Source organism: Ictalurus punctatus, chromosome 1 (assembly GCF_001660625.3).
Source record: "Ictalurus punctatus breed USDA103 chromosome 1, Coco_2.0, whole genome shotgun sequence".
Classification (NCBI taxonomy): domain Eukaryota; kingdom Metazoa; phylum Chordata; class Actinopteri; order Siluriformes; family Ictaluridae; genus Ictalurus; species Ictalurus punctatus.
This window is the reverse complement of record NC_030416.2, coordinates 33,928,306-33,951,927: the sequence shown is the minus strand read 5'-3', so window position 1 is coordinate 33,951,927 and position 23,622 is coordinate 33,928,306. Positions and strand designations below refer to the sequence as shown.

Here is a 23,622-nt window from a genome sequence, read left to right as displayed (position 1 = left end):
CTTTTTTAAAGTCCTCATCATGATAATAAATGTCAGGGTCTATTACAGCAAGCCAGACACACTCATTATGCTGAGCATGCCATAATTTAATGTGAGTAATGGATGTAAAATGACTAGGCAAGTAAATATAGCATATAAGTTCTTGTAGTTGGACAAATGTATATCTTGAGATAATAGCACTGCTGTGCAGCCATTAACACTGCCTACTGAGGGTCATAATACATGCTACATTCATATCAGGATTTCACTTCACAGCTTTCTATGGAATATTAGCCAGTAGCAATTTTGCTACATATTAACCCCAATTACAGTAACATATCAAATAGCACAAAATCCTAACTATTACACTGCCTACTCTACCTGAGAAACATCTGGTCCACATGCAAAGTGAAGAAAAGTCCTAACCTTCTCCTGACCCACAAGTCTTAATGAGATGATTTTAGCTTAGGCCCACAGTACAGCTTTTGTGAGTTTTGGCTTTTAGTGTTCCAGCCTGAGTATATTCTCCACATGAGGCTCGTTGTCTCTGCCTGGTAATAATGTAGCTGTAATTTAACTTAAAACAAACACACTACCCCCATATAATGTAGGTAGATAAAGGAGGGTGACAGCCAGTAAGGTTCAGTTACAGCAATCTTAAATTCATAATGCTAATTAACGCTCGAGATCATCTATTGTTTATTGTATACCACAGCACACATCTGATTGGTCAGAAAGATTGGTCTCCAGATACCTATCAGGAATATAGCGCTGTTTTTTTTTTGGTTGCTTAAGATTGATCTATACAAACACCTACTGTTCATATAATATGTGGCTCATGTCTCATGTAGAACCCGAAGTGTGTCTATAAAGTGGACTTTCATTTCCAACAACTAGCCTAAATTAGTATCCTCTTTCTACCCCCATATCACTCCTTACCTGTCCACAAAGAGGATTACCAGATCTTCTTGGTCAGCCAGAGCCTCCATCGCTTCCTTGAGCAGTCGGACCTTCTGTCCTCCACCAATGGAGTGTCCCACGTCTCCTCCCTTCCATTCTTCACCCATCCCTAAAACCTGGAAAAGACCAAGCGCAGTTTAGCTCAGGGGTGTTAAATTAATTTTAGATAGTGAGCCACATTACACTTAGGTCAATATCAAGTGGGTTGGACAAAAAAAAAACGTTTAGTAAAACAATAACACATAAGCTCTTGATATATGATTTAATTTATCGGCATTTACATGAATGCATCGTTCAGAATTTAACATAGAAGACCAAAAACTTCATAATTTTAAAAGAGGTATATATATATACACACAGACGCACACACACACACACACACACACACACACAGTGCTTGAAAGTTTTTGAACCCTTTAGAATTTTTTATATTGCTACCTAAATATGACCTAAAGCAATCAGATTTCCCCAAAAGTCCTAAAGGTACATTAAGAGAACCCGATTAAAGACACTAAACAAAATATACTTGGTCATTTACTTATTGAGGAAAATGATCCAATATTACATATCTGTGAGTGGCAAAAGTATATGAACCTAGGATTAGAAGTTTAATTTGAAGATGAAATTAGAGTCAGGTGTTTTCAATCAATGGGATGACAATCGGGTGTGAGTGAGCGCCCTGTTTTATTTAAAGAACAGGGATCTATCAAAGTCTGATCTTCACAACGCTTATTTTTGGAAGTGTATCATGGCACATTTGCCACTCACAGATATGTAACATTGGATCGTTTTCCTCATGGAAATGAGGATAATATTTTGGTCGCATTTGTTTAACTGGATTCTCTTTGTTTACTTTAAGGACTTGTGTGAAAACCTGATGATGTTTAGGTCACATTTATGCACATATCTGGAAAATTCTAAAGGGTTCACAAACTTTCAAGCACCCTTGTAAGTCTTCACACTCCTTGAAATGTTCAACATTTTATATTGTTGCAACTGAAGTAATTAATTTAACTGGGATTAAAGCTCGTAACTCTGAAATTCCAACTTCTGATGAAAAACTAACGTAAACCCCTTTCATTCTTTTAGTAAGAAACACTTGGTTCTCTTAGAAAGAAACTTGGATACAGCGCCAAATTGGATACGGCTGAATTCATGGCCCTCTATTTGGAATAACAGATACTAGCTCTTTTCCCCGTAATCTTTCCGTTCAATTACGGACCACAAGAACTTCAATTTCAAACAGAGATACTAAAATCATTTGACGGACCGAATTATAAACTATTAGGTCACATGTTTGACACCCTTCTACTCAATTATACATAGAAACACCACTGACAAATTGATATAAAAGTCTTATTTTACCTATTCTTCATCTAAAACAATTCTTTCAGCTTTCTTATTGGCACTGATGTGCTCTGGTCAGGAGCAAAGAGAGAAGGATAGAGGTTCTGTCTTATTCCATAAATGGCAGCATTCATGCAGACACCAAAGCAAAGCCAGCTGAATCCAAGCTCCCAGTATTCAAACACAATTTGCATGTTATGTTAAACACTGCAGTAAATCACAAGAACTGTCCAGCTTTGACAGACGATTCACCACTGCAATGTTCTACATAAGGTTTTTTTTTTTTTTTACAAAAAACAAAACACATCTTAAATCCAAAGCAGCCATTTGCATCAAACTGAAATAAACAATCACAGGCGCATGCTGAAGCAGGACTTCAGACTCTGAACCCAGACATTTTTGACATTCAGGATGCTACCAATGCCGTTCACTCTTTTCAGTCAGTCTGGGAAATTTTTTGAGAACCCAGACATTCTGAAATCACACAATGCTCTAAAGAATTCAGACTAAGTCAAAGTCAGTGCTTTAGGAGAAACAGATTTGTCAGTGAGTAACTGGCGAAATATTTCTCACAGTGAGTCTTACCTTCACTGAATATTTGAAGTAATTTGCAGACTGCATGAAGCGGCGGAAGCCATCAGTCTCTTGTGTGGCGACAGTGAGGACAAGTAGTTTTTCTAGAGAAAGAGAAATTTTAAATTGAAATAATAATAAAAAAAAGAAATATACAGGGTCACATTCAATTGCATAGAAAATATCCAGATCAAAGCTTTGTTTAAATCCCAATCATATAAAGGCATTTTTATTTAAAATTCCATTCCCAAAAGGAATTGTAAATAAACGTGTGTTTATATGATTTGAATTTAAACATAACTTTGACCAAATTTATGGTCAATATCATTCATTTCTTGAATTATATGAATATATGAATATCAATATATATTGAATATATATTGAAATATATATATATATATATAAATTCGAGAAAAAAAATTAGCATACAGTTTGAATTGTGCACTAAAATACAATAAATATTTATAACAAGATACTGTTAACCATTCAGCTAGTGCATATGTTTTTTATGTTGGTCTTTATTGCAAATTCCTCCTACAGTATATCTCCTCAGGCTCCATTGCACAATTATGACTATCCCACATTGCATTCCCCCCCTTGAGAAATGAACACATGATATTGACCATAAATCTGCTAAAATTTGGCAAATATGGACTCATCTAAAGGATTAAATTTTTACATTTTTTGTTTTTTTCAATCACTAATCAGATTATTTACTGTATTATTATTATTATTGTTAAGCCATCTATTTCTTTCTATTGTTTTAACATCACAATTGGGTCTTTTATCCATTACTCACCATATACTTCCCCCTAACTGAAAACTGAAAGTATAATAATTGTAACTGTAATTATTATGTATGTACTAACCGTAATGACTATTAGTATGAATATTGTGCTGTTTATAACCAGAAGAGTGTGGCAAAAAAAATGTGTACAGTGCACAATGTAAAACATCAGCCATGCCAAAATCCCTTGCTTTCTGAGAGCCACTTCACCATAATGGCATGTATGTTGTTTTTTTGGCCACAGTATGGAATAAAAAAAGGGTCTCAAGTTACTCGAAACCAAACTGCAACCAAACCTCAAACCTATGTCAACACGATGAGAACTGATTCAAGAAGTGTGTTCCCTCATGTTAAATGGATAAACACAGAGAAGATATGTAATCGCTGTAATTAGGGGTCCAAGCACCCAAGGTACTAGAAGCATTTTCTCTCAGTAAGAAAACTGGCTTATTGATTAATTCTCATTTCTCATGTGTAATTCTCATTCTCATGTTGAACTGTCCATGTGAGAGTGTTGTTGAGGACAGTTAAAGAGGAAGAGGTGCTATGAGTGCTAGGACTGATTACCAGAAGTAATAAAAGCATCTAAATTCTTTACCCAAGTAAAAGTGCAATTACTTATCTAAATAAATTTTCTGTAAGTACATTTTCTGTGGAAATTCTGATTATTATTATTATTATTATTATTATTATTATTATTATTATTATTATTATTATTATTATTATTGTAATGCAAAAAGTATCAGTGAAACATGTACTCCATCTTAGATTAAGCAACCAAACTGTAGTCAAGATAAAACCCAACAGATCATCAGTTAGACCATGTGTGACTCCTGTGGCTAATATCTAGCTATAGCCAAATGTTCCACTCAGAATAATTGTATGTCTGGAACAGAGTTGGTAAAATTAATAACTCTTAAACTTACTTAAAGTAAGAACATAAAAGTACAAGAAACATCCACAAAAGGACAAAGATGTCTACCTTTGTCACATATACATTACAGCACAGTGAAATTCTTTTCTTTGCATATCCCAGCTTGTTAGGAAGTTGGGGTCAGAGCACAGGGTCTGCCATGATATATGGTTTACGGGAGGGTTAAGGGCCTTGCTCAAGGGCCTAACAGTGGCAGCTTGGCCATGCTGGGGCTTGAATCCTTCACCTTCTGATCAGTAACTGCTGAGTCACCATGTCTTATTCTCAATCACATCTGTTAAACTTTAGATCTGCTAGGAATTTAGATCAAATATTTGAAGCTGTGTGATTCTACACGAAATTCACCTTAAGTCTTTACAAATGTACACTTTTAAAGAAATGTAGTGATGTTTGAAAATGTAGTGTGTAGAAAGTTTAAAATATTGTGTGAAAGGAAAACTCTAGTACAGATACTTAAAAGCCAGACTTAAATATTTATTTAACAAGTACCATGTTATTTGCCACCTTTGATGGTAGTACAAGTGATGTGCCAATTTGAGAACCCAGATTGTGAAACATTGAAATGGATTACCATCAAAAGTGATTTATTCAGAATACAATACTGAAAAAGAACCCCCGACCTTCCGATCAGTAACCCAGAGCCTTAACCACCTAGCCACCACCGCCCCCACCATCAACAACAGGAGTAACTCGATATTTCATCTCAGAAAAGGGTTTTTGGAGAACTGAGCCCTGTATTTCTCTCAGTTCATTGTCAATAATCAATAATCAAAGAAATCCCAGAAATCTGTTTCATACCATAAACAAATTGCTCAAATGTAGCACGTCCCCTACTGTGCCTGCTTCAGCTCACCTTTATAATAGATTTCTTAATTTCTTCAGAACAAAGATTGACACTTCTCGTTTGGACGTATGGGTGACAGGGTCTTCTCTTCTTTTGCTCCAAAACTACAGAACTTGCTTCTCTCTGAGGTTAGGCATGCTGAATCTTTGAGTATTTTTAAATCTTCTCTGAAAATTCACTTTTTTAGAATTGCTTTTCTGTGATTATTATGTGATTTTTATTGTATTTTTTAAAAAATTGTTCTTATTGCATGTTTTTCTTGTCCTTTATATTTAATTGTATTTTATTTCTTCTGTTGTAAAGCGCTTTGAGATGCAACTTTTAAAGGTGCTATAGAAAATAAAGTTATTATTATTATTATTATTATTATTATTATTATTAGTAGTAGTAGTAGTAGTAGTAGTAGTAGTAGTAATACTAGTAGTATTAATGTGGTGCTGTTAGAATGTGGAAATCATACCATACAATATACAGTAAGATATAGATAAAAGTATTAAATACTTTAAATACTATTACTTTTTGATTTTTATATATATACATAATATAATAATATAATGTAATATAATATATATATCATATTTTTTTTTATCAATCACATTTGTCCATTGTAATCAAATCAAGGCACTGTTTATTTATATATATATATATATATATATATATATATATATATATATATATATATATATATATCTCACAAAAGTGCTCCACAAAAAGTGCTCCACAATAAAATCAAGTCAAAACAAGAAACAAATCAATGTACAAACTAACATGAAATAAATTGATGAACAAATGAATCAATAAAATGCAGAAAAATAAAATAAAAAACTTAAATGGAGTTCTGTATTTGACTACTAGCCTGTGATGGCTACTTATTAGTGGTGGTCAACAGCTTAGAAGCTGCCAAAGATAGTTGAGTCAGACATTAAAGGAATTATATTTATTAATTTTTAACACACAAGAATGCAATTTTTTTTTTTTTTTTGGGGGGGGGGGGGGGGGTGATTGAGAAGCTGGTGGATGCTAAATCTCTGGAAAGTCAAAGCTTTTGTCAAGGACCATCATCCATACACACTACTTTATGTTAACTATGCATGAATAAATGTTAGGTGTACGGCAAAATGTCCAGACTTTGCACAACAGTAGACAAAAAGGACTCGTGGACATATACACAAGGCATTAAATAATGGAGTACACTGTTTTGTATTAATTGGCACCCTGTCCAGGGTGTACCCCGCCTCGTGCCCGATGCTCCCTGGGATAGGCTCCAGGTTTCCCCGTGACCCTGAAAAGGATAAAGCGGTAAAGAAGATGGATGGATGGATGGATGGATGGACTGTTTCGTATTAACGAACCCTGAAGGCAGAGCTGCTCTTGCCAAGCTTGTGAAGGCCATCAAGATCCATCATTACTGGGCAAGTAACATTGAGTCCCACATAGGGTGCCAAAAAACTGAGGATTTATAATCCCACTATCCGGTGTCACCCAGAAGGTAAAGAGCTCAGGGAGTTTTTCCTCACCACTGTCACCTCTGGCTTGTTCCTTTATTCAGTGGAATGTTAGTTTGAATCACCGTATGTGGAGTCTTGTTTCTCTTTTCCAGCTGCGTTACACTTCTCTGACGTCACGAACAGACAAGGCACCGACTGCACCAGACGGCATGACTCCATAACACACATTCGCATTTTAATCTTGAAAAATGGAATGGGGGTGGTGACTAACATCTGGAGAACGTATTACTGCCAAACAGCTGTGTTCAATGTAACAGAAAACATTTAACACACTTCCTCCTTTGCAACAGAATCACAAAGGTAATGTTAAGCCTGAGGCGCTTTACATACGACGCTACCTCATCGTGGCACAATTTTAGTGTGGTTTTAATCGTTGTTCTTAATGAGAAATACTGTAGGTCAGACGAAAAAAGAGTGATTTCATTCCTATTTGTGTAGTCTAAATGCATACAGCAGGCAACATCTTCCATCTTTTCCTAGAAAAACAAGGGAAACACTTTGTCTAGAACATTTGACTCACTCTTCAGTCACAGTAAACCCATCGAGAATTTTTTTTTTCTTTTTTGAAAATGATGGTGTGAAACGATCTCTGTGGGGGGGACATGGAAAATAAATGCAGCTACTGCCATGTCATGAAGATGAATTTCAATGCTCTGCATATACTTTCACTCTTTAATCACATTAATGTCTCTCATTCTCACTAGCTTTAATGAGATTCATATTCTTAAAGGACTTAAAGTGCCTTAAAGACAATATGCCTGAATGACTTTGGGGGAAGTGCAGTAGTGCACTTAAAAAAGGGACAGGACCATTCTTTTCTCCTTGATGTATGCTTTCCCCACACCCACAGACAACACCAATTGTTTTGACCCAGGTGTGACCTGAAGTCCCCCATTCATTGGGGCAATAGCCATCAATCACCACATAACACCAGCAAACAGGAAGAGGAGATGCAAACTTTTGAGCACACACACTCTACAAACTGTATCTCACTAAGGTGGCATTATGAGAAGTGAAAAGTATGAAGCACTCAGGGGGTGTGTTGTTATAGATAAGTAATCAATGATGGGGTGGGCTGTGATGAAGCAGAGTCACTGTTACCACCCCGAAGTTGATTTTCCAACAACGTATCCAAACGTGTTATCAATTTCACAATTTTATTAAATAACTTTTTATCCATCTATATGTACTTTAGTGTTATAGGACATCATTTGCTCATCAGCCTCTCTTATTTCTCTCTTTCACAGTTAAGAAGACAGAATAAATATACACAGCTTGTTATGTTAATCAGAAGCTGGAAAGCGTAGACTGCTGGCGAGTCCTGAAGATTTTCCCGTGTCGGGAAAGACTACTTCCGTAAATGCTAAAAAAAGGTCTTCGCCACAGTTGAATGCATTTCTAAACCTATTTATGTGGAGCATCCATCGTAGACGTCCCTTTGCAAGTTGTAACTATAGAAAAATGTTTTCGAACGAGCGCATTGCATTTCCTTTAATTCATTGAGCAGACGCTGTTATCCAAAGCGACTTACAAATGAGGAAATACAAGCAAAGCGATATATCAAGCGGAGAACAATACAAGTAGTGCTACCGTACAAGATTTTTTAATTGAGCTCTAGAAAATCAAAGCACGCAGAGTAGAGGTGTAAGTGCCAGAGTCAAGTTTTTTGGGTTTTTTTTAAAGGATAATGTGGGGTTGGTATGATAGGTGTTAGGTGTTCACGGAAGAGGTTGGTCTTCAGCTGTTTCTTGAAGATGGTGAGATTCTGCAGTCTGGATTGAGGTTGGAAGTTCATTCCACCACCGAGGGACAGTCAGTGTGAAGGTTCTGGAAAGAGACTAGGCACTACTATGCGTCGGACATTAATCGATCGCAGATGGCGTGATGGAACGTAAGCCTTCAGGAGATCAGCATTAGTCGAAACCTGTGATTTGCCTTGCAAACAGTACTACTGACAGAGCTGCTGTTATAGAAAATTAATCAACATCTCCTTCCTAATCAGATTTGAGAATGTGTCAGTGCTGTAGTATAAACTGCTTTATTCCCTAAATTGCAGATGTCACTGAGATTGTTGGGCCTTCTGTTCCAACACCAACACAGCTGGAGACACTTCCTTCTCTGAGGTACAAGACAGACTGCACAAAGACACATGAAGCTGGTTTGATTGTGTGATTAGTCAGCATCTGCACATGGAGTGTACACTCAAAGTAATGGTTCCTGAATGGTTCTGATCCCTTAATAAAATTTTCTAATGAGGAACAATTTGGAACCTTTCCTGAAAAGGGAATCTATTGTAGTCTCCCTTCATGGGGACAAGCTGAAAGTGGAATGCTTTTGGGTAGAGGTTAGAAAATGATGATTGTAACATCTTTTGTCCATTTCTTTGGCACAGAAAATCAGAAACTGACAGAAGAAATCACAATCACTTTCACACTAGTGGCTGTTTATCACCAATCACATGCAACTTCTCCTCTGGGATTAGTCTGCAAGCACTGCATTCTTTCCATCTATATCTGATCGATCTTGACTGTAAACCACACAGTTCATTCCTGCTCCATGCGTCTATGGCATTGCATACAGAGGCTAGTCCGGATGATTTGTCTATACACTGTCTGATTTGAGCCCTAGGTACAGTTTCCCATACTGTATGTTAACAGTTTTTCCCCTTCAAAACAGAGTGACTGCAACCGTGGTATAGACCGGAACCTCTTTTTGTCTGGCCATGTGATTTTAAATCTCTTCAGATCTCTTCATGCAGCAGTGGTTTGAAATATGATTCTTCCATATGCTTTCTTCATGCTGGTTCAAAAGAGTACTTAGAGTCTACAGTTGGAGTTAGAGCATGTAGAACTCATTGGAAACCTGGGAAAAGTCAGGGCACATGGGCCATTTAACATTACTCAAGACTTTATTTTTACATTTCCAACCATGAACAATGAATGATGAAGAATGCAGATATGTTAAAGCTGTACAAAGAAAAGTTACACAATTAGACGTGGTCTTTTCCCAGTCTTTGACTATCCAGTTGAACCCGATGTGGTTTTCTTCCATTCGGCGTCAAGGTTTAACATGTTGTGCAATCGGAGATGCTTTTCTCCTCACTGTGATTGCAAAGAGTGGTTATTAGAGTTATCGTTGTCTTCCTGTCAGACCAAAACAGTCTCGCCATTCTTTTTCGACCTCTCACATCAACAAGGCATTTCCACTCTCAGAATTACCACTTAATAGATGTGTTTGTTTGTTTTTCACCCCATTCTCTAGAAGTCCTTGTGCATGTTGTTGTGAATATCCCAGGAGATCAGCAGATTCTGAAATGTTCACACCAGCCTGTGTGGCAACCATGTAACCATAGGATATTTCTATGAATGTGCAAGTGTATAGGCTTTGCTATAATACACATCCTAGATGGTGCCCCCTCCCCCTGATTATTTACACAGTTCTGCATGAACACAAAAACTTGGTAATTCTGTACAAAAAAAAAAGTTAGTGTAGCGAGCTCTTTCCTTGTGTAACACAAAATTAATCAGATACAGGCACAATATTATACACTACAAAATATTTTTTAAAGTTGATCATAAATGTAATATTATTCTATCATTCAGTATATTCAAATACGCGTTCATTTTGCACTAATTATTTGTTTTTCATTACTATGGTATCCCAGATTTAGGCAAGGCCATTCCTATGAATGTGGTTACCATGAATACCACCCCAAAGGGATTTTCCCCCCTTTTCCTGGGCACTCGCACTATAGTCGTCTGTGTAAATGTTAGCATTGCAGATGCCTGAGTCTCAGAGAACACAGCAAACACACAGAAAGAGAGAGAAAAAAGACCTTCATTGCTCGCTTAACCCCGGTCTAAACCAACACACTGCTGTAAACCGTCACGTCCTTACCTGCACAAATATGCTTCGTGTATATTTTTCTTCATGGCATTTGTCTCGAGTCAAATGACTTTCTTGTAAATTTTTTCAGCTTAAATTCAGATCGTTTAAAACAGGACAAGAAATCTAAAATGTAATAAATGTTGCTCATACTCTGTAGTACTTCACTGACGCTTGATCAACAAATCAAGTGAACGGATATTAAAAATGGAAATTCCTACAGAGGAATTCTACAGCTATACGCAAACACACACAGCAGGAGAAATTCAGACACTTCTGTTTGGTTTTCAGTGACTGTTTTTTCTGATATTAGATGGAAGGCCAAGGTCTAATATCTGTCAATAGATAATGATACTATTCGGGTTGAGCGATGCATCAAATCAAAAGGTCTCATCAATGACATAAGGATGAGACAATAAATAATCATATTTAGGTTTGGGAGCACCTCTGGGTGTATGAAAAGAAAGTCAGGTCAACAATGACATACTCTTAGTGCTCGGAATTCTATTCAGCACAGCTCAATTAGTCTGGCATGCAGCAGGCGAGGGTCGTATATGGCACACTGGAGCTGCTGTTCTGTTGTACATGGAAACAGATACAGCATGTGTTCATAATCATGGTGCTTAAGTTTTATGGTTCTATTGTATCGCAAATCAAATTCATCTGTGCCGAAAATGGACAAATGCTTGGCGGGACAGCCCTTGCATGGAATGAAGTCTCAAAATATTTACATCACATAAGCAGTTACGCTTTAAACAGGTGGTCTTAATCAATTTTAATTTATGGATAAGTGAGAGATGGTACACGGGTTGGGGAGCTTGTTTAAGGGCCCAGCACTGGTTCTCTGGCAGTCAGAGTCTGGCATCAGAACTCTGATCTACTCATATATTGTGCGTACTATCAGAATAAAATCATTTTTGAAACATTTTTGACATTTATCAAGTTGTATATGGAGATATCTATTCATAAATCATTTTCAGGAGCGTTTACACAAGAATTGTGGTATTCCTGAAAATCCACTTAGTCCCAAAACACTTTTTTGTATCCTACAAAAGATCCTGAAGCTGTGCAAAATTACATACATGAGGAGATGCACTAATATGAAGCGCAATTGATCATCTTCAAATCGCATACTGTAACTGGCGATTAATTACTGAGATTCTACATACGGAATATATGTAAGTAAATTACTTTTTTTTTAATTGAATTTTATGAAAGGTTTGTGAAAATGAGTCACTTCATATGAATGAATTGGAAAATAAACTATCCAAAACAAATCCATAAACTAATAAAAAAAAAAAAAAACAAGGCTAAGGATTTAGGGTCTATGCATGGTCTTTAATTGTAAGACATCATTTTATAGCAAATTTATAAACTAATTCACAGTGCCCTGGGACCAAAATGCCTTCGAATAATAAAATAATTAATAGTGGAAACATGCGTAATCCAGGAAAAAGTAGGCCATGCTCATTGTTGGCAAAAAGCCCTGGGACAAAGACAAATTCCAATCAATTGAAAAGTGTGCTCGATGTTCTGCCAGTTCAAATTACCACCCTCATAACTGACTTCAATACAACTCTGATCTGTGGTATAGCCATAGGGAGTTTAAACTTTCCAAATAGGGAGTGCAAGAGACAGAGCACGGCATAGACGATACATCTACATGGCTAGGTACTTACATAAAGGCACATCATACCAAAAATCCTTTAACAAGGATTAACCATTCAGGCAAATTCAGTATATTAATAAACTGTTCAAATACACACATACAATTGAAAACCAATGTAAAGAGAAAATGATTTTAAAAGGTTTTTTTTTTTTTTGATCAGAAACTGATCACAAAATACCCAATACAATAACCACAGCAAATAGTATATCTAAAGCAGAATTCAAATTACTGACACTTGACTTAAGTCTCGTGTTTACCTATTGCAGAACCCAGCTAGAAACCTGAAATTCTTAACTATACAAAGAATACTTGAAGATCCCTTGAAGACACTGTCCAGAAACCCACATTCACACAAACTTTACATAGACCGCAACTAATATGTCTCCTTTGAACCACTGAGCATCTTAAGAACACTTGAGAATTGCTTTTCTCTGAGAGAAAAGCAATCTCTGCAAATCTGAAACCAAACACTTGACCCTGGAGCTGTGAGGCACAAACTGTTGCAGTTCTGATTAGAATCCATTTGAGTAGTTAAGAAATCATGAACTCTCCAAAGAAACCTTGTGGAACGATTGTTTTCTAAGAGTTGTTCTAAGCCGAACAGACATTTTTTCTTCCTTTCTGAAATATCCGAATATCTGCATCTGAAGCAATCTACATTCATCTAGTATTTCAAAGGGCTCTTTCCTTTGTCCCTCTGGGAGAACCATTAAAAGCTCTATGTAGAACCCTATATCAGACCATTTTTCTTTCAGCAAAGGTTCCAAATAGAACCTAGAACCATTAATGATCCAAAGAACCCATAAGAAACTCAGAATCTGGAAACATGGTTCAACTCTGCACCACTGGAGACTTGGAAAAAAGACTGCTTATAGCATCTTAAAGGGTTCTTTGGGTTGTCTCTCAGAGAGAACTCTTAGCAGTTCTATTGAGAATCCTACATGAAACTGTTTCCCTATTCCAGAAATTTCAAAGCATGACTGAATTAGGATGGTAGAACATTTGACAGCTCAAAGAACCACCCCCACCCCCCAAAAACACACACACACACACACACACACACACACACACACACACACACACACACCAGCCTAACCGTTCACCGTTCTACTTTTAACCAAGATGAAAGGAAATTACGGTGTCAAATTGGAAGAATTTTAATGTAACCACAAAAAGGTTCTTCTCATATATAACAGCAGTAAACAGTACCTGCTAGTCTGGAAACTAGACACACACACACACATTCCTGCACCAAGGTAGGCAGCCCATGTGTTTCTGCTCTGGACCCAAAAACCTAATTTGAGGACCGAGTGTGCAATAAACCAACGGAAATGATCCTCGGTCAGACGTTATTTCAGCTGTCCATGACTAAAATAGAAGTCTATGCTCCTGTGGGCCCTTGGAGCTGATGGTGGGTAAAAAACACACATCTCTGCTCATAACCCTGGAACCATGTCGTGTATCGGTTGAGGTTATGCACGTTCAATGACGATGCTCCATGTCTGCCGTAATGGCCTCTCGATGATGACTAATGTGTGACATCATCTCCATCTGCAAGACCTATATCCTCTAGACTTCTGCCTGAAAATGTGGTGGAACACACCAAACTCCCGTATTTAACTTTTCCCAGGATGGAAAATAATCATAATTATAGAGATAAAAAAAGAAGACATTCAACTGGTTGATAATTATTGCCATCACATCCCTCTCAAAACTGGGTCAAGCGTTGCCATAGGAAATTCTTTATTAGGAAAACGCAGAGTAAGACAGGAACAGCCTCTGTTTTATGTGATAAACTGCTCATAAAGCATGCTGTTGAACCCTCAGATGCTTCCATCACTACACTGTTGGAACTGTTTAGATTAGACAGCCAGGATGGTAAAGTAGCCCTGCATCATGTCTCTCGATTTCGTCAGAATGCTTGGTACAGAAAATCAATCATAAACTTATCTGTAACAGCGGCTCATGTGCAAATCACTGGTTTAATCTGCTTGTTCTAAAATGCTAGAGTTGCCATAGTAACAACATACACAGGGACTTGTACGGAGGATACTCCATATAAACGGATTAAAAAGACCTATATCTGGTGAAGTTGATATGGTAAAGTCTTCTGTAGGAGACATTCATTTAATATGTATGGAAGGAGTCTCCAGTGTTAGTGCTTTGTAACAGTCAGAGGGAAAGCGCTAATCGTTTCGACACTTTCTATGTAACATGACAAGTTGCATCATTTTGTCTTTTGGGCTGGTGAGGGAACGACTGTTTATAGCTGCTGTAAGAGAAGTGATAACAGGAACGTGTTTTGTAGACATTGTACAACATTAAATGTAACTATTAACAGACAGAAAAAGATGATGACTCATTCTATAACTGATAAAAATTGTAATCAGCTTTGTGTCTGGTTGCATCAGTCCACCCAGTCAGTGATTCATTTCCTATAACATAACACCCATCCATCCATCCATCCATCCATCCATCCATCTTCTATACCGCTTATCCTTTTCAGGGTCACAGGGAAATCTGGAGCCTATCCCAGGGAGCACCGGCACAAGCCGGGGTACACCCTGGACAGGGTGCCAATCCATCGCAAGGCATAATCGCATACACAAATGTTCTTATTTTATCAGTCCTAGCTAGCATCGGTTAATTAGCCTAGCCTGCACTCTATATTAGCTTTATTATGATCAGTAATGGAGATGAAATAAAGATTAGGAAGTTGTTTGTCTTTATTGTAGCACTGGAGGCAGAAGATCTAAAGAATTTGAGCTGCTTGTCTGACTTGAACGTATGCATCCACAGTTCAAGTGGGGATGTCACATCACATACTGGTGTACGTCCCAGACATAGACAACCTTTTTATTGTTAGTAACATTGCGATTTTGGAATATTGGCAATGAGATATTTGAAACAAGACTTCCACGAGCGCTGATGACTCAATGATTTTTGAGTCAGAAATTTAAATAAATAAATTAATAATAATAATAATAATAATAATAATAATAATAATAATAATAATATTTAGTCATGCTCTCCTCACATTTACGGAGTTTTAATAAATTTTCCGCTCAGGGATCAAACTCTGATCTCTGTGATACCACAGATTCTGTAAATGAGGAGAAACAAATGTGAACCACCAACATGCTGCCAATAGGACAAACAGGAGTTTCTACTTACCTCATGTTTGCCTCATTGAGTCAATTCATAAAACTCCTACTGTATTTCACAAGCATCCAAACAGCACATGCATTTGTTTTGCAGCGTTCTAACATTTATGGCTTAACATTAACCATTTTTGACTCCTTGGTGTGGTGATACTGGAGACACCTGAAAACCATGCTCTTCTGCTTTTTAAGTTAAAGCAGTGGTCAGACCAATAAAATGTGGAAAGGGTAATTCACTGAAGACCAAAAGATGCACGGTAGCGGCTACTTTTGGTTCACACAGACTTTGACCTCTGAACTCATGAACTTTGCTTTTGTGTGCCAAGTAGAAACAAAGGCTATGGGACTGTGTTTCCTATTGGTCAGTAGACAATAGAGGACCTGTATATTATTGAATAGTGTACACATCATGCGACTTTTGCCTCACAATTTTCTTACTGTTGCTTGGCTTAAATCTGAAAGTAATAGCCATCTTGTCCACCAACACACTCAGGGGATTGGTGGTATTTTTTTCCCCTCTACCTGCTAGGAGTTCTTATTTTTTTTAGAGGGAACAATAAAAAGAGGAGATGTATTGGTATGGTTTAGATTTCCAAACCAATGCCATTTTAAACATTATTAAGTTATTTGGAAGTGCTGAAAATATGTATTATTTATGCATCCATCCATCCATCCATTCTGTTTTCTATACCGCTTATCCTTCGTGGTCGTGGGGAACCTGGAGTCTATCCCAGGAGGCATTAGGCGGGGTACACCCTGGATCAGGTGCCAGTCCATCGCAGGGCACAATCACGCACCCATTTATACACTACAGACACTTCAGACACGTTAGACGTGCCGGTCAGCCTACCATGCATGTCTTTGGAACATGCAAGCTCCGCACACACAGGGCAGTGGCGGGAATCAAACCCCCAACACTGGTGGTGTGAGATGAGCGTGCTAACCACTAAACCACCGAGCCCCCGTTATATATGTACATATAAGCTATTTATTCCTGTCCACACATACTCTCGGAATGAGAGTATAAAAGCGACATCCAGAGTTGCACCGAGAATGGATTGTTTTCGGAAAATCTGAGCATTCTGTCCAGAACGGGATAGACAGACAGCAACTAAACAGAGGACCAGGAGTAGCGCTTCATAGCCCTACACCATCATCCACCCTCTGATCGTTGGCTCAAGACCATCATGAGAAAGACAAGCAACCAGCTCATTACTCTGTAACTCAGAATCGTGTGACTGTTTGCACAGAATTCCACAGAAACAACAAACACTCGCAAGCCGCTTCAATAAAAGACGTGGCAACCCATCATCCTGTTCTCCCCGAAGGCCAACTGCAGGGTTCGGACTGCCAGCACCCGCAGCTTGCTGAGTCCAGAGTGTTATATTCTGGCTCTGCTCTCTGATATGAAGGAATATGGTTTACTGCAGCACGCAGCCTGTAAATTCTAGGAAGACTGCTATGAAAGGATGTGAACATACAGAGTGTGATGGATTTTCAGCTTTCCCACGTTCAAATCCTGAGCCATTGGCAGCACTTCAATTTTTCAGACTTTCCAGCTGTGATGTAAATATATGAGGTCATATATTTAGTGATGGCTGAATAGAATATCTATCCATATCTCTACACAGAAACTATTAGGCTTGAGCAAGGCATTAAATAACAGTCTTAATTGAAATAAAAGTTTTTAATTAATTCCGAACTCCATGATGCTTCTACTAGGTTCAAGTCGTCATGTTTACTTCGAATACCAAACATGGTAAACTGAAAAGAAAAAGAAAAAAAAAAAAAAAAAAAGAGTTGTAACCCTTTTCTTCAAGCCAAAGAACAACAAACCTTGTATTTTCATTATACGATGGTTTCATGGTCTACTAACTTTTAGCGACCAACCAGGGAGGGTGAAGCCTAACACATGCTAACTACATCTTTTCATCGTTTTACTGCTCATGCTGTGTCACAGGGTGGCGTACCACATTCTGAGGAAAGCGTTGTTTGCCCTTAGGATTCAACCACTTCATACAGCATGACATATACACTATATACATTTATTTTTTTTATGACTTTCAGTGCCGTTGTTGTTCTTGGTGCCAGAAAAGTCCAAAACAATGTCTTAGTTTACTGATTTCTAACTCCTCTTCATTTTCTCCTCCCCTTCCTGTAGGAAGGAGCACCATTAAAGTAAATTGTGTATCATTACCCACTATGCTTACATTTAGTTCTCGGGTACATTAGGGATTTCCAGGAGCCATGCTCCTTCTTTTGCCATGCATGTGAGTTATTCACAGATATAGAAAATGAATATACGATCATTTCACTAGCCCATATCTGGTGCATAAAATAAACATTTAACATATAGCCAGTTGTACGTTGCCCCTCAAATAATTACATCATGTTACTTCCAGCCAAATGTATGCAAGATATCCAAAAGCACAGAGAGTTATCTGTGTAGGAAACCCACTGTACACATGGTACACGTCTTCACGTGTCAAAACGTAGCAATCAAGCATCACTCTCTCCAACATAAGGCAGCGATTTTGTGGTGTTCAGCTATAGATTTTAACACAATTCTCTCCTGTTCAACCAAGCTGTGTTTAGTTAAACAGAGAAAGTCAAAAAGACAAACACATGTTTATAAAGTGATGGCTTTCCACAAGGTAATATGTTTAAAGCCTTCTTTAACATTTCATGCCCTAAATATCGTGGATTTGCTCCAGCTGAGGTGAAGTTCTACTTGGATCATATCCATACACTCTGGTCTGGTTTTCTCCTTATAAGAGAAGTGTCAGAGAAGTATGGGACAGAGCAAAGCATGTAATTCTCACTTCATAAATGAATATGTCGTTCTTACAGTGGGGATTTCTTTATAAAATTATCAAACCGGTGCCTTTTATCTTCTTAAATTATTGTTATTAAATACATAAAGGGGAATTATCCTCTGAGATCAATTCTATACCGTTATTCTAGGGTATGAAGTGCAATTGTGACCATTTAAACTTTGCTCTCATACACTTTCTCATCATCTCATTTGATGATTTTTTTGTTTGTTTGTTTGTTTGTTTTTAAAAAAGGCTACTTTAAACCCTTTTAAATCTTGAAAAGGTTGAAAGCCTCGGGCTCTGAAATAATAACGACTTGACAAGGTTCCTTTCCCTTTTTACAGGCAAACACACCCAGATCATTTTGGACGTGCGACTTTTACTGTGTGAACACAGAAACCGTGTCTCGGAGGAAGATGAACCTGAGTCACATCCAGGAAAATTCCAGGAAACCTCCAGGACAATCAGGAGCTTGTATAAAACATAATGTTTTAAAATAGTCCCGTTAAAAAAATAAGACTCTTACCTGTCGGGATTTGTTCGCGGGCGCATTGAGCGCAACCAAGCAGCAGCGCAAAGCTGAGCGCATACATCCCCGGCAGGAACATCATGATCTGCCTGCAGCTTCAAGACAACAGGACAGGGTGCAAGAACAAGACCCGAGGCTACAGAACAGGGTGAGAGAACAAGCTCAAGTCCGCCAGGCAGTCTGCGCGCTTTTTCCTTCTTTCTTTCCTTCCTTCTCTGTTTTTTTCCCTGTTTGGCTCAGCAGTGCGGGTCAGTGCGCACTCAGTCCATTCAGGAGTCCCACAGAAAAGGGAAAACACACTCCGAACACACACAGCGCACCTACACAGGGGTAGGGAGTGAGAATGAGGAGGGTAGTCCCAGTGCTCAAAAGGCGGAGGGATCACTTTGACCCATTACAGAGCAAACCCCGTCCCTCCTAAAACACACACACACACACACACACACACATACACACACACACACATTCTGTATATAGTGTATATAGTGACTATATATTGTCGTTAATTTATGTACATCGTTTGCACTGTTTTCAGTTTGTTTATTTACATTTATTAGTATTTTATTTTATTTAGTTTTGCCTTATTTTATTTCTCCTGTTTTTACACTTTGTACTTTCTTTGGCAATACAAATGTACAATTATTTGCCATGCCAATAAACCACATGAAAACTGAACAGGTGGAAACGTTTTTCCTGTTTGTAATTATTACTATAATTTTTATTCAATGATGATGATGATGATTATTATTATTAATTCTCCTTTCTTATCTATATTGATGTTTTGAAACCATTGTACGTAAACAATCATGCCAAGAAAGTACTCTGAAATTGAAAAAAAAATGGAAGAGGCAGAGAGGGGGGGGGGGGGGCTGAGAGGGGGGGACAGAGGGGGAGAGAGGGGGGGGGGGGGCGAGGCCAGATCCAGTGTGAAAAGAAATATCCCATTCCAAATGCATTCTATGAATATAAGCCAACTTTCCACACATACAATCCAAACAGTGACTCAAGCATATCATCTTAACTAAATTTCCCCCAGTGTTACACTTCTTGATTCTGTTTTGTCAGAGGGTGTTTTAAAAGTGTGATGTGCTGTGCTTATTTTATTTTTTTTTTAAAAATAATAAAAAATGTAACTGGCAAATTGCTGTGGTATAAGAGGATTAAAACACTTCATGTTTTGTTACTCATAAAATAATGACCTTCTACTGAACTTCAGGTTTAGATCCAGACACAGATATAAAATATAAAGACGGACAATGAAAGTGCTAAACTTCCTGTTTAAGGATGTAATACAATGACAGCACATAAATATGTTTTATTTCTTATACTTAGACCAGTAAATCTCCACCACTGGGAAATAAATAAATAAATAAATAAATAAATAAATACCTTCTGTTTCTGCTTCATGGACAGTCTGGGTATCGCCACACTCTACTATCAGTAGGTTTACATGGACGACAATAATCCGATATGAACCCGATTAAGAAGATACTCTGATTAAGAAACTAGCATGTAAACAGCGATTATTGATGACCTTAATCCGATTAAAGTCAGGTTAACATAAATGGAATACTCGTATAGGGTAAACATAAATGGAATACTCGTAGTAAACATAAATGGAATTAAGACGTGTGGAGTATTTCCTGTTTTAGTCGCATTATCGATGTGCATTACAGACACGTACACACCTTAATCACACTATTAACGTCGTGTGGGAGTTTTCACCGCATTGTGCGACAGGACACGAGCACACACGGCAGCGCTCGACCGTTTGACGGCAAACAAGAGAGCACGGCTGCGTCCCAAACCATGTACTTACCTACTAAATAGTGGGTGAAATACATTTAGGTAAGTACGCGGTTTCGGACACAGCCCACGGTTTCAAGCAGTCGTCTATTTGTCGTCAAATAATTAACCGCAGTTGAAGTTTTCATAAAATGAAAAAAATGAAACACCTAAAATTGTATACGGTTCCATAACAAAGACCAGCTGTAGGAAGTATCTTGTTTCATGCGCTTTCTACATTGTATGTAACTATAAGTGGATAAAAAGCCAAATTAGTTGTTTATTAATAAATGAAACATTCTAATCATTGGCAAATCGCTGTGGTACAAGAAGGAAACAACAAAAAAAACCACTTCAAGATGTTTTTACATCTTGCAGCTTCACTGGCCTTAAACTCAGCTGACTGCTGAATGCAGAAATTAAGAGCATTTTATCTTCTTTCTTCTGTACACAACTTTATTTCTGCAGTTTTGTTGCATGAATTTTGTAACACACAATTTCAATGGTGATAATGTTAGGACTCTGACTTGTCCCCTCATTTGAACATTCAGGTGGTGAGACAGGAAGGATATTTTTTTCCACACTGGTTTCTGGAGTCGTAAACCCCAGGTGATTTTCTCTTAGGGGAATTAACACAGCTGTGATTTAGTATGAGGAATTCCTGCAGATTCACCCTACGGCACTTTATTACTTTTGAGAGACTTTTCTTTGTAAGACACAACTCCTATGGAGATAAGCAGCAGTGATGGATTTGTTTAATTCACAAACCGTCTACTTATCTGGGAAATAATGGAAGACGCAAGTCTTCAGAAATCCTTGGATCTCTTTTTAGCCTGATTAGCTTTAAGATCAAGCTCAACACTTGCAAGAGATGTTTATCCAAGAAGTTCCTATATTTTTTCCCCCACCTATCACCGTGTCTTTACCACTTGCTCAACAATGTGTGTGTGTACTTGTTTAATGAGACGGTCATATGTATTATTAAGGCTTAAATCAAGAAAAATATCACATTTAAGGAGTCATTAATGGAGCCAGGTCATTTATATGAACCTACAAAGATGGTTTAACACTTACAAATTTGTAACAATTTTGCACACACAAACAAATTAAGAATTAAGCTTATAGTTGGGATTAGGGATTGTGATTGTGTCTATATTTTTGTCCGATGGCTTTACATATGAAATCATGCACAATCCAACCAGATCACCCCCACTCATCTAAATATGTACAAATTTCTCATGAAATCTCATGGATCCCTTGAACTTGTCCACATTTTTTAGAGTTACAACCTGTAGGCTAACTGAAATGGACTTAATTTGGATTATATGCCATGAATATATACTGTCGCAATTACCACCGTAATTTTGAAGTGAGGGAAATCAATATACTTTACGCATTTATTTACAAATAAATAATAAAAAAAAAACACATTTGTGATTGAACAAGTATTCTCCCCTTTTGTGAAATTAGTTCTAGTTCTGCCAGATGCCAAAAGTCAGACATTTGGTTAAATGGAGTCCACCTGTGAGCAATTTCATGATTTCAATATAAATACATGGTTTCCCTGTTTATTGGTTTGAGCTTTAAAGAAGTCTGGTTTTGGAAAAGTGTCAGAGTTTGGTTATAAAAAATATCCCAAACTTTGAACATCCCACAGCGCACCATTAAATCCAACATTAAAAATGGAAAGAATATGACACAACCATGACTCAGCCTACAAAAGGACATCCAACAAAAGTAACCAAGTGACCAAGTAGAAGGATTTAGCCAGAGAAGTAACCAAGATGCCAAAAGAAACTCTCAACATGATGCTACCACCACCACGCTTCACTGAAGGGTTGGTTTTCTCAGGATGATGATCAATGTTGGGTTTCTACCCAAAAAAATATACATTTTGGTCTCATTAGGTCAGAGAATCTTTTTCCACAGTTGCTGAGTCTCCCAACATGCCTTCTGGTAAACTCCAAACAGGATTTCATATAATGGCATTCTTCCATAAGGCACAGCTTTGTGGTGTATCCGGGCTATAGTTGTCCTGCTCCCATCCAAGCCATGGATCGCTCCAGCTCGGGCAGAGTTACCCTTGACCTCTTGGTTGATTCTCTGGCTAATCGCTTCCTTTCCTGTTCACTGACGTTTGGTAGACTGCCTTCTGTATTCTTTCCATTATTTTAAACAATGCATTTTTTTTTTTGATTTATGACTTACACATTCATGCTGTGAATTTCCTGTTCTACCACATCTTAAAGGTGCTCTACTGGATTCAGGCCTGATGACTGGAGAGGAACGTGTACTGTACTGGAGCACACTGAACTCATTGTCTTGATTTATGGAACAAATTTGTACCCATAAGGAGATATTTTGTGACATGGCACATGCTAGAAGCAGTCTTTATAAAATGGGTAAATTGTGGCTGGTAATTTTTGAATGGTATAAAAGGGATCCCTGTGTGCCAGGAAAACATTCCCCACACCATGACATCACCACCACCACCAGCAGCCTGAGCTGTTGACAGAAGGCAGCTTGGTTCCATGGGTTCATGTTATTGACACCAAATTCTGACACTACCATATGCAGCAGAAATCGAGATTCCTGAGACCAGGCAATGTTTTTTGTTACCCCCAATCTTCTGTCCAGTTTTGGTGAGCCTGTGCCCACTGTAGCCTCAGATTCCTGCCTTTGACTGACAGCAGTAGAACCCAATGTGGTCTTTTGCTGTTATAGCCCATCTACCTCAAGTTTTGACATGTTGTGCTTTCTGAGATGCTTTTCTGTTCACCACAGTTGTAAAGCGGGGTTATTTGAGTTACCGTATCCTTCATGTCGGCTCAAACCAGTCAGGCCA

The 23,622-nt window shown here is 37.9% G+C and overlaps 1 protein-coding gene across 2 annotated transcripts in view; it reads right to left on the bottom strand.

Moving 5' to 3' along the window:
* plod2 (procollagen-lysine, 2-oxoglutarate 5-dioxygenase 2) overlaps window positions 1-19,341 on the bottom strand; it is a 49,811-nt gene extending 30,470 nt beyond the window's left edge. For both annotated transcript variants that reach the window (XM_017481218.3, XM_017481227.3), the window contains exons 1-3: window positions 18,990-19,341; window positions 2,872-2,963; window positions 919-1,055 (exon numbers count right to left, since the gene is read on the bottom strand). In XM_017481218.3, coding sequence (XP_017336707.1) covers window positions 919-1,055; window positions 2,872-2,963; window positions 18,990-19,074 — 314 coding nt within the window. In that variant the 5' untranslated portion in view covers window positions 19,075-19,341. The remainder of the gene's footprint in view (window positions 1-918; window positions 1,056-2,871; window positions 2,964-18,989) is intronic.
* Between the last annotated feature and the right edge of the window lie 4,281 nt (window positions 19,342-23,622).